General features: G+C 56.4%; 4 protein-coding genes across 4 annotated transcripts; 3 read left to right on the top strand and 1 right to left on the bottom strand.

Annotated features, from left to right (window-relative positions):
* Positions 1-679: 679 nt before the first annotated feature.
* CGCA056_v014330 (uncharacterized protein) lies at positions 680-1,174 on the top strand (the record flags this gene model as incomplete). Its single annotated transcript, XM_037329572.1, has 3 exons — positions 680-734; positions 839-1,036; positions 1,095-1,174. The coding sequence occupies 3 exons, from the start codon at positions 680-682 to the stop codon at positions 1,172-1,174; spliced, it is 333 nt and encodes a 110-aa protein (XP_037171721.1).
* Positions 1,175-3,069: 1,895 nt separating this feature from the next.
* pim1-1 (Protein pim1) lies at positions 3,070-5,208 on the top strand (the record flags this gene model as incomplete). Its single annotated transcript, XM_037329571.1, has 3 exons — positions 3,070-4,212; positions 4,262-4,859; positions 4,907-5,208. The coding sequence occupies 3 exons, from the start codon at positions 3,070-3,072 to the stop codon at positions 5,206-5,208; spliced, it is 2,043 nt and encodes a 680-aa protein (XP_037171891.1).
* An 853-nt stretch (positions 5,209-6,061) lies between these two features.
* Positions 6,062-7,191, bottom strand: yip1 (Protein transport protein yip1; the record flags this gene model as incomplete). The annotated part of the gene is made up of 3 exons (XM_037329570.1): positions 6,062-6,617; positions 6,693-6,778; positions 6,838-7,191. The coding sequence occupies 3 exons, from the start codon at positions 7,189-7,191 to the stop codon at positions 6,062-6,064; spliced, it is 996 nt and encodes a 331-aa protein (XP_037171892.1).
* Positions 7,192-8,961: 1,770 nt separating this feature from the next.
* On the top strand, positions 8,962-10,206 carry pelL-0 (Pectate lyase L; the record flags this gene model as incomplete). Its single annotated transcript, XM_037329569.1, has 2 exons — positions 8,962-9,617; positions 9,672-10,206. The coding sequence occupies 2 exons, from the start codon at positions 8,962-8,964 to the stop codon at positions 10,204-10,206; spliced, it is 1,191 nt and encodes a 396-aa protein (XP_037172263.1).
* Positions 10,207-11,082: the final 876 nt, after the last annotated feature.

Here is an 11,082-nt window from a genome sequence, read left to right as displayed (position 1 = left end):
GTGGCTGGTTAATTTCAACGAGATGCGTACCGGATTGCGTACTTGGTTGCTAAGGATCAGTACGGGAGCCAATCATCCAGTCATGCTGCTATGCCAAATGCTGGGGTGTGTTTGTTGTCAATTCATCTGATGGACAAGCCCTACACCAAGTGGAAGATGCATAGCAATTGAAGAAGGTCAGCAACTTGTTGGTTGCTGACCAACTCTGGTCGTCCTTAAATGGACAGATGGAACCACAATCCAAAGTCTAGGCCACGGTCATCCCAAGACACATCGGCAATTCTTCATTACTCGCGCAGTTGTCATGCAATTGCAGATGGGCTGACAGGCCACGAAAAATGGGCCGACCCGAAACCCGCCTCCATCTTAGAAATTGAAAGCCTTTCATTGGTCGAAAAGATCTACAGCCAATAGCGGGCGAGTTGATGACCGCAGGCAGGGGCCGTCCGCGCTGTCATCCATGAACCGTGACGTCGGTTCTCGGCCGCTCCTTCCCTGCAGCAGCACTTGCTTAAAAGGACCCTTTTCTCGACCGTCTTCATGAGAGTAATACCCCAAGGCATCAGTCATCACTCAAGCTCTACTTCACACCACCACATCCAGCTCAATTACCTTTCGTCTCACGACACAACAAACAACTGAAATTTCCACCAACTTCACTCCAACAAACACCACCAAAATGACCGTCGACAAGGCCACCACCTGCTGCGGCAAGAGCGCCGAGTGCGTCTGCGGTACGTTCCCTCCCACGTTTCCCTTCCCCACGCCATGGTCCCCTCCACACATGCCCACCCCCGCCGCCAGAACCAACAAAGCTGACCTTGATTCGACCTTCCAGCCCAGCAAGCCAAGTGCTCATGCGGAAAGGAGTCCGCCCTCCACTGCTCCTGCAGCAAGGCCTCTACCGAGAACGCCGTCTCCGGACCCCGCTGCTCGTGCCGCGCCCGCCCCGCCGGCGAGTGCACCTGCGACCGCGCCGGCACCGAGAACGTCAAGCCTGCCGGCGCAACTTGCTCCTGCGGTGTCAGACCTGCCGGTATGTAGTTCTCCTCCGCCGCATCACTTCTGGATCATGTTTGCTGACGATGTGGCAGACGCCTGCACGTGTGACAAGGCCTCTGATGGCTCGTTCAACCCCAGCGAGCACGAGATTGACTTCACCACTCGTCGCTAAGCGGGCTTTGAGACATTATGCATTTGTGGCGTTTCATGCATTTTCGGACTGGCGTTGAGTTGGGAATTGAGGGCGGGCAGGACTCGGCATGGGCGGTTTCTGAGTGACATGCAAAATGGCGGCGTTGGGGTGTGAGAAGCTGCCTGCTAAGAACAGCATCGGCATGGAGCAAGTACAACGAATAAGAATCACTTTCTTCGGAACACATTGCATGGTGCTCATTCGAATTATTCGAATGGTCTTCATTGTTCGAAATGACATTTACTGTCCTCGTTTGGACCTCCTTTGACTTTGTTCTTGATAGAGCAAGCTTGTCAAACTATTCGAGGCACCAGGAACAACGGTCGGGGATACTGAGCCGCTTGACTTTGATAATGGCCCGTCTACAAGTACGTTTGAGCCTTTGCCTGCCTTAAAGGACCAGCTGGTCGGAAATAGCATCCGGCCTCGCTGGAGGGCAGGGCATTCAGGGTCCCGTCTGTGCTTCAATCGACCCACTCGTCTTCATCGTTATCGTTATGAAGACTTTATGTATTGCAGAAAGCGACATGATGCTGGGGGAGATTGTTGCGGAGATGGTCAGGACCGGGACTGGTGGGTGCTTCGCGGGGGCGCCGGACCGTTCGGGGCCCTGTCACCAATAAGGGGCTCGGAAAGTCAACGTCTTGCGGCTGCCCACGACCAATTAAAAAAAAAAACAAAAAAAACAGAACCAACCACGATGGACGGCACTCAGGCAACGATAGACCAACGAATAAAGTTTCTGGGGATACTGATATGCATGGAACATATGCTGCAGGATTCCACAGAATTGGCGCGGCCCAATGGTTCTAACCGGGCTCTTTGTCATCAGAGGTCTCTCTTCAGGCTCCTCGGGCTGGCGACCTGCATACGACCAGCATGCAGCCCGAATGACACGCCATCCAGGCCTGATGCAGCTTCATTCAAGTCGGATCGCCAGCCAAGGGGGACGACGTTTCATAGAAGCACTGAAACCAGGTGACAGCTGGAGTGACAGCTGGAAGGGTGACCTGATGCCCGTCGGCTGAAGAGCGGCAAGCGAGATCGATCGTTGGGATGGACGGCCGGGTAGTTCATTTATCGAGATTGCAGCTGAGGCGAAGTCGTGTTAGTAAAATAAGACCACTGCTGCAGGTGCTGCTGACATGAGCGAAGCGACCAGTTCTCGCCACGGCACTTGAACATTCATTCAACTTTCCGACCTGTGAGGACTATGTAGATGTGCTTGGAGAAAAAGCTGGGGCCACTCGATTTTCATCGTCATTTTGTGGTCATCGGCAGACGATGCGAACGTTGCCCGACTCACCGGAAGCTCCACTAAAAATATTTTGCAACGACTTTTCTGCCGCATGGAACGGGCAGGTGCAGACGGGCGGTCAGGAGCTTCCCAAGGAAAGAGCTCTGCAGTTCGACACAATTGGCCCTGGAGCTCGGGCCACCGCGGCACAAAACAGCCCAGAAGCACTGCGAAGGTGCCGCGCCGGACCACTGGACAGGGACACTGGGACCCTGTGGTGGGCACCCGAGCACTCTGGAGCCCACCCGCCGCAGGCCATGGATGGCTTTGGGCCACAAAGCGCCACCCCTGCTTTTGGCAAGAATTCCTGGGCCCAAGAAAATACAAAGCTGCTCCTCCGGTCGCGTCACCTTCCTCGGAACACCTTTTTGTTTCTCTTTCACTTTTTCACAATACATCAATCCCTCCCGATTCTGGTCTGTTTTGTTTCCAGAACATCGTCAAAACACGGCAATTCGCATCGCAGACGTCCGTTCCAGCGATTGCCATCTCTTGTTTACCCCGTTTCCTCCTGTTTTTAACACATTTCATACGCGTCTTCTCCGAACCACCCAACACAGACATCACCTGCCGGACAATGCCTCCCAAGGCTGCTACCAACAAGGGCGTCGCGCCCAAGGGCGGCGTCACGAAGAAGACGGCCGCTGCTACCACTGCCGCGACGAAGAAGGCTGCTGCTGCCAAGAAGACCGAGAAGCCTGCCGCGAAGCCCGCTGCGAAGAAGGCGGCTGCCACCAACGGCGCGACTGCCGCCTCCAAGAAGCGCAAGCTCGAGGAGGACGAGGAGCCCGAGGAGGAGTCCGCCGCTGAGTCCGCCGACGATAGCAAGCTGAGCAACGCAAAGACAACCAAAGCTACCAAGCCCGCCAAGAAGGCTGCTGCGCCCAAGAAGACCGCTGCTGCCGCGAAGAAGGCTGCTGAGACGGATGACGAGTCCAAGACCAAGAAGGCCGCCCCCAAGAAGGCCGCCCCCAAGAAAGCTGCCGCGAAGAAGGAAGATACCAAGAAGACCGCTGCACCCAAGGCGAAGGCTGGTCCCGCCGCTAAGAAGCGCAAGGTCAGCGACGACGAGACTGAGGACGAGAAGCCCACGGCCAAGAAGGCAAAGGAAGCCGAGTCCACTGAGGTCGACAGTCAGGCCACCGAGTCTGCCAAGTCTGATGAGGAGACCGAGGTTGTCAAGCCCGTGAAGGCCACCAAGAAGACCGCCACTGCTGCTCCCAAGCCCCATCCCCATAAGATTGGCGCCAAGATCAACTCTGCTCCCACACAGATCCTCGACATCTACGTCTTTGGCGAGGGCAGCTCCGGCGAGCTCGGTCTCGGCAGCAAGCACAAGCCCAAGAAGGTTACTGATGTCAAGCGTCCCCGCCTGAACCCCTTCCTCGATGCCAAGGATGTTGGTGTCGTTCAGATTGCCTGCGGTGGCATGCATGCTGCCGCCCTTACCAAGGACAACAAGATCCTGACATGGGGTGTCAACGACCAGGGCGCTCTTGGTCGCGAGACCACCTGGGAGGGCGGCGTCCGTGATGTCGATGACGAGGAAGATGAGGAGAATGACGAGGACAGCGGTGTCAACCCCCGCGAGAGCACGCCGACTGCTGTTGACTCTACCCACTTCGCTCCCGAGGCCAAGTTCACCCAGGTCGTTGCTAGTGACAGCGCCACCTTTGCGCTGACTGAGGATGGCAGAGTCTATGGCTGGGGTACCTTCAGAGTAAGTTTTCTCTCCTCTTGAACACTGCAAACATGCTAACCGCAAGCAGTCGAGCGATGGTATCCTTGGTTTCACCGAGAAGATCAGCATTCAGATGACCCCCATGTTCATTCCTTCTCTTAAGAATATCACAGCTCTCGCTGCCGGTTCTAACCATATTCTTGCCCTGGACAACAAGGGCACCGTCCTCGCATGGGGTTGCGGTCAGCAGAATCAGCTCGGTCGCCGCGTCATTGAGCGCAACAAGCTTGCCTCCCTGGTCCCCCAGAGCATGGGTCTTCCCAAGAACCGCATCAACCGCATTGCTTGCGGATCCTACCACAGCTTCGCCATGGACAAGGACGGTGTTGTGTGGGCCTGGGGTCTGAACAACTTTGCCGAGACTGGTATCTCCAGCGGTGCCGGTGAGGACGATGCTGTCATTCTCCGCCCGACCATTGTCGAGTCCCTCAAGGACTACAAGATTAAGCACATTGCCGGCGGCGAGCATCACTCTTTGGCCTGCACAGAGAAGGGCCAGCTCCTGACCTGGGGTCGTCTTGATGGTCACCAGGTTGGCATTCCCATCGAGGAGCTTGATGCTGAGAACGTCATTAAGGATGAGAGCCAAAACCCTCGCATCCTGTCTAAGCCTACCATCGTTGAGGGTACGTGAGTCCATTTGCATGCGTTGAATGTTGCTAACTAGTCTCAGATGTCGCGAACTGCGTGTTCGTCGCTGCTGGTGTTGACAACAACATTGCCGTTGACTCCAAGGGCATTGCTCACTCATGGGGCTTCTCCGCCAACTACCAGACTGGCCAGGGTACAACCGATGACATCGAGACTCCTACAACGATTGACAATAGTGCTGTCAAGGACAAGAAGATTATCTTTGCCGGCGCTGGAGGCCAGTACTCCGTTCTTGGCGGTGTCGCCGATGTCCCCAAGACCAACGGCATGGTCTTCACCTCGAACGGCCAGCCAGCTACCGGAGGCTTCAGGCCCGTCTTCTGAGCATTGGAGCGTGGGAAACCTCACTCTGTGGGGCACGTATCGAAACGAGCGCATGACGACTGCAGATCCAACAGATCACGCATAATGAATGAGTTTGAGGGCCGTCAATAGAAGGGGAAACAGATGGACTTGACGCAAGGATCAAGTCATGGACATATTTCCAGGGTTCCGATATCTTGTTGCTCGCCTCTGGCAAGAGCGTCTTTTTTTTTGCGCAAACGCATGAAATATTTTGGATTTTTGGTCGTCCGGCGAACGGGCTTATAGACATTTCTTCTTATGAGAGCTGCAGTGGGCTCCGGCAAGGCATGGAACGGATGGGAACATAATGAACGGCCTCAAGGAAGTCATTTCATGATACCAAGGGCGACTCAGTTCATCGAAGCCCCGTTTGTTTGGTCTGCGGGAGATAAATTCTCACTGCCTCGCTCTTGTTTGCGAGGCTGAAGAAAAGTCTCATTGTAATATTAGGATGGCCCCGCTTTTTCTACACTTTCGATACTGTTATCATTCGAAGGTATCACGAGGGCTACTCAGCATTGACGCATTTTCAAGCACCGGAAGGGGGAGGCAGGGCATTGGACTATCAAATTTTTATTCTGGCTTCGTCTGAACATGATTGTGCTATTGTACAGTGACGTGAATGAAGCGTCTCGCCTGCTGAGCCTCTGATGGCTGACATGCCTCACGCTGTTGTCTTCTGTCTATCCATCCATGACTCCTTTTGGACACCTTTGGACTCCCTCGCCCGTTTTGAACATCCCCACTAGAGTTGCAAGGCACCGCTCCCGCATCTGCGCCTCATTCCGCAACTTTGGTTTTGTATATGCAGCCCTCCCACACCTTTCTGAACTCACGCCTTCACCCCAGCAGCAGCCTTGATCAGCGCCCCGCTGCCTCTCGAGCTGAAGATGCCCATGATACCAAAGCCGACGTAGAAGAGCGCGAGCGGGTATGCCACGAGCCCGCGCATGCCCCTCATCCTGCCGACGGCGCAGAACATGCCGCTGGCGGAGTAGGTGCTCCACAGGATGGCCATGGTGGTCAGGACGATGCCGAGCGGTGTGTCCATGGGCATGGCGATGCCGACGAGGCTGGTGGCGACCATGGGCAGCAGGCAGTAGCCCAGGACGGAGCTGGAGCGGGCGAAGGTGAGGGTGCTGGAGAAGTGGCCGGTGCGCGCGGCGGCGGCCGGGTGGTCGTGGGAGTCGACGGCGCCGGGGTAGCCTGCGCCGCCGTATTGGGGGGCGCCGACGCCGCCTGGGACGGAGGAGGTTGCGGAGGGGTGGACGTCGGTCGGGGTCATGAGGGAGAGGATTACGTGCAGGGAGGTGCTGCCGAGGAGGGCGAGGCCGTAGATGTAGCCGAAGTGGACTTTGCCGGAGAAGAGGAGGAAGGTGCCGAATAGTCTGCGAGGTGAGGTTTGTTAGTTGCCTTGGTCGGATGAGAAGGGGTATGGGATGGTGGCAGGGAATTGTACTTACAGGAAGAAGAGGATTGGACCGGCGAGGTCTGAGTCGTCCATTAGGTGTTGGTCGATGCGGCGGAAGGGGTTCAGGACCGCGAGTGTCTACATGAGGTCATCAGCATTTTCGGGAATTGAAAATACGTAGGGCGAGCGGTTCGAACCTTTGCCTGGATGTGCCCAAAGTTCACGCCCAGCTCCTCCAGCAGGGGCGGCTCCCCGTCGTATCCCTCCGTCGAGAAGGCCGCGAGCCAGCCCGTCCGCAGACCGCCCTGCTCTCCCATGCGCCCGGAGACGCCCGCCGCGCCGCCGAACGCGGCCGCACCACTAAAACCGCCTGCGCCGCCAGCGCCGAACTGCGAGCCGGAGGGCTGGGCTCCGTAGCCGTAGGAGGCCTGTTGTGGGGTTGCGTGGCCGGAGACCTGGGCGGGGGAGTAGGAGGAGGGGTAGAACTGGAGGTTCTGGGCGCCCTGACCGGGCCCTGGGCCGTAGGATGGTTGTTGGTAGTAGTTTGACATTGTCTCTGTTTTATGTTGTCGTCAAGTTGCGAATAATGATGCCTTTCCCACCCCCTGTCGATATCGTATCGCGAGGCTCTCGTGCGGGTTTAGTGCTCGTGAATCAGGTTGAAATCGTCTTCGAAAGATTTTTTGTAGTGGTTTTGGAAGTGTTCGCAAAGGTGGCTGGCTCGAGAGCCTCGTCGCGCCGGAGTGGTGGGCGGTTTTTGCGTGGAGAGGACAGTTTGACACCCGAGCTTGGGGCGGCGGTCGGTGTTGGAGATGTAGCTTCTTTGGAGGTTCAACACACGTCAGGCAGGCCCAGCTCTGGAGCCAGTCGGTGCCTGGTATGTTAGGCCACAGCGCAGCTTTAGTCAGGCACAGAGCTGGGGCCGTATTGATAGTGTTATCGGACGACATTATCGATAAAGCTATCTAATCAGCAATCGGGTTCGCGCGAAGAACATCCGTTTTCAGCATCCCCCTGATGCGCCGAGACCTTGAGATGAACTGCTCATGAACGCTGCATAACCACCTCGTGTCACCTCAACAGCCGAAGCATGTTTCCCCCTTTTTTGTTTCTAGAAAACTTCGACGTCACACAGCATTGTCCAGTTTTCCTGTCACCGAACGTTGGTACCGACAACAGACGAAATACCAGAGGGCGCCCAGAGTCTGGGTCGTTCGAATTAGCGTCAATTCTGCCCTGTGGTTCGCCGTCTGGAACAGGCAAGTGCCTCCTTGCAGGGAGGAGTCTAGACTCGAGCCACCCAACGCATCCCGCAAGTCCAATTCCCGAGATTCTGCGGCAGTTTTCTGCTTCCCCAAGCCCTCGGATATGGGGCCCCCCTTTCCTACCCATCCTGCCGGGCCTTGCAATGAGCAGAGAGTCTGCCACGGCACTGCACACAAATACCGGCAGTGGACTGAGCCTGTCTCCACAGCCAAATGCGGCTTTTTCAAACGAACATCGCGAGATTGTGATGTGGTCCTCCTGCGCAGAAGTCTCGCGGTTCGCCTCAATCCGTCAATCTCCTCCGTTCTCGCAATAAAAGATGCAATCAACATCTTCGGGCACGTTTCCATCGAAAAGACCGACATGGCCCGGCGGCTTTGCTGAATCGCGTGCCTGCTTAATGCGAATAGAGCCATGGTCGACGTTCCATCGAGTCCGTGTCCGGATGCTCTCCGAGATGGAGGGGACGTGAGATCCTCCAGGCGAGTACAATACTTGCGCGTGTTGTGCTTCGTGGGGACGGCCCGACTGGTTGAAGGTCTCTTTTTTCGTAAAGGCCTCGCGACTTTTCCGCCTTACGAACCCAGGGGACCCCTCCATCCTGGGCACTCCTCGAATCTCTCGATTGCCGGGATTTCTCTCCCACGGAGATGTCGATGGATCCGCCCTTCTGTGTTTTTTTCCTTGCGCGGCCAAGCACTCCATCAATGAGGTGCCCTACGGTTGTGGAGTTTTGTTTCCACCAACGGGAGCTCGAGATGTTGTTCTTCAACCCCAAATCAAAGACAGGGGGTCCTTCAATGGTGGCCGCAGATAGACTGGCAATGGCTCTTGGGTGCCCTGGGTCCTTGACTTCTGGATAATGAAGCTTGCTCGGTTTAAGGTACAAGCCGAGAGCTGTCAAGGCGAAGGGGGCTCCCTGTTGGCTTCCCGAAGCTTTGTATTTAAGCTTGATGGCAGCCGGCTAACACGGCATGTTTGCTGATCCTTCTTAGTACTCACTCACAGCTGCAGTCTCTCCTTCTCCTACCTCTTTGGTCTCTTTCACAGCAAACATGGGTCTCTACAAGTTCCTTCTGGCCATCTTGCCGGTCGTGTTGGCTGCCGACATCTATGTCTCGCCCACCGGCTCCGACTCTGCGGCCGGCACCCTCGCGGCGCCCCTGAAGTCGATCCAGAGCGCCGTCGACAAGGCCGTCGCTGGTGACACCATCTACCTCCGCGGCGGCACATACTCGCCCACGACCAACATCAAGGTCGCCAAGAGCGGTACATCCGCCAAGCCTTACACCATGACGGCGTACAACGACGAGGCCGTGATCCTTGATGGTGAAGCCCTTCCCGGCACACCCGCCGCGCTGGACGCCTCCCTCGCCAACGCCGACCGCGGCGTGCTGCACATCGAGAAGGCCAACTACTGGAAGTTCTACAAGTTGACCATCATCAACGGCCCGTACGGCGTGTACCTCCGCGACGGCTCCAACAACTACTTTGAGCGCATCGTCACTCACGACAACTACGAGACCGGCTTCCAGATGCAGGGCTCCCTCAGCAACAACCAGGTTGTCTACCTCGACTCCTACCGCAACCGCGACCCCCGCAAGAACGGCGAGAGCGCCGACGGCTTCGCCTGCAAGGAGGGCTCCGGTACGGGCAACATCCTCAAGGGTGCCCGTCTCTGGGAGAACGTCGACGACGGTCTCGATCTCTGGTAAGACAAAGCCTCCTCTGATACCTTCCTGGCACGACTAAGATGGCACGACAGGGAATTCAAGTCCCCCGTCACGATCATGGACACCCTCTCCTGGGGCAACGGCGTCAACCGCTGGGGCTTCACTGACTTCCAGGGCGACGGCAACGGCTTCAAGCTAGGCGGCGGCGACGCGGCGGACATTGGCTCCGCGGACCACGTCATCACCAACTGCATCGCCTTCCAGAACGCGGCCAAGGGCTTCACGGACAACAAGAACCCGGGCAACTTCCAGTTCTCGCGCAACACGGCGTGGAACAATGGCGAGGTCGGCTTCCAGACCATCACGACCAAGTCGACGCTCAAGAACAACGTCGCGAGCGGCAACTCCAAGACGACAGCCAAAAGCGGGCAGACGTCGCTCGTCAGCGGGACGACCAGCAGCGGCAACTCCTGGGACGGCAGCGCAACGTGGTCCGACGCCAGCTTCAAGAGCGTCGACGTCAGCCTCGTCAAGGGCGCGCGCCAGGCGAACGGCAAGATCGCCGCGAGCAACTTCTTGATTCCCACCTCCGGCGCTGCTATCGGTGCTACTACCACCTGGTCTTAGATCCTTGTCCTCGGTCATCTTAAATACTGGCGCAATGCTTTAGAACAGTCCTTTTCTGTACATACTTATTTTGCCGTAAATACTTAGCTAGACTGCCGTTGTGCAGAGTACATAAATCCACCGGTACATACTCTCTGAAAGTCAGTCGCATCAGTGCCGGGTTGAAGTGGTACGATTGCCACTGTGCATGAATCGTAGTTTGCCATCAAAGCCGGTAGCCTTAGTCACAGAATTTTGCCGTATATTGAGCTGAGCGCATGGGTAGTCGATGGCCAAGAGACTGGCATTCGTGTTCAACCTCAAAAAGCTCGGCATAGGGCCATGCGTTCATTTGCGTGCCAACGTTTCTCGGCTGACATTTTGCGTATCGACAGCAGCAACTGACATGAAGTGAGAATAAGCTCATCAGGGCGATATCAAGCCCGTTGTCGTAGAAAAGGGGCACGAGCGCGGCGGAGCTTTTTGGTGATGGTCGCAAACTCAAATTTCAGAACCATGTTTATCCACCAGGGCCACCCATCTTGGCTGAGGGCGTTGGCACCTGTTGGCACCAGCTGGCAAGAACCGCCGCAGTTGTGCAGAATTGTGAAGAACAAAGCACAGGCGCAGAGGCAAGTAAAAAAAATAAAACAAAATAAAAAGGCTCGGAACGGCAAAACCCGCACCCGGAGAGCTCGGAATTTCTCGTCGGCAATTTCCATATCGTGATGGATTTTTCTGGCATCAGCGACGCCGTCAAACCCCCACGCCCAGCAGCTCTGCCTCGCGACGACTGCCCCGTCCGACCGCACCACATCCGCACTCGCTGAACCGTGCACGATCTGACATTCCGATTCTCTACAACCTCTTCAATCTACAATTTCCACCGCAGAACCT

Source organism: Colletotrichum aenigma, assembly GCF_013390185.1.
Source record: "Colletotrichum aenigma strain Cg56 chromosome Unknown KSG_Cg56_contig10, whole genome shotgun sequence".
NCBI lineage: Eukaryota > Fungi > Ascomycota > Sordariomycetes > Glomerellales > Glomerellaceae > Colletotrichum > Colletotrichum aenigma.
Note: the sequence above shows the minus strand (reverse complement) of the source record. Positions and strands in the feature narration are given on the sequence as shown.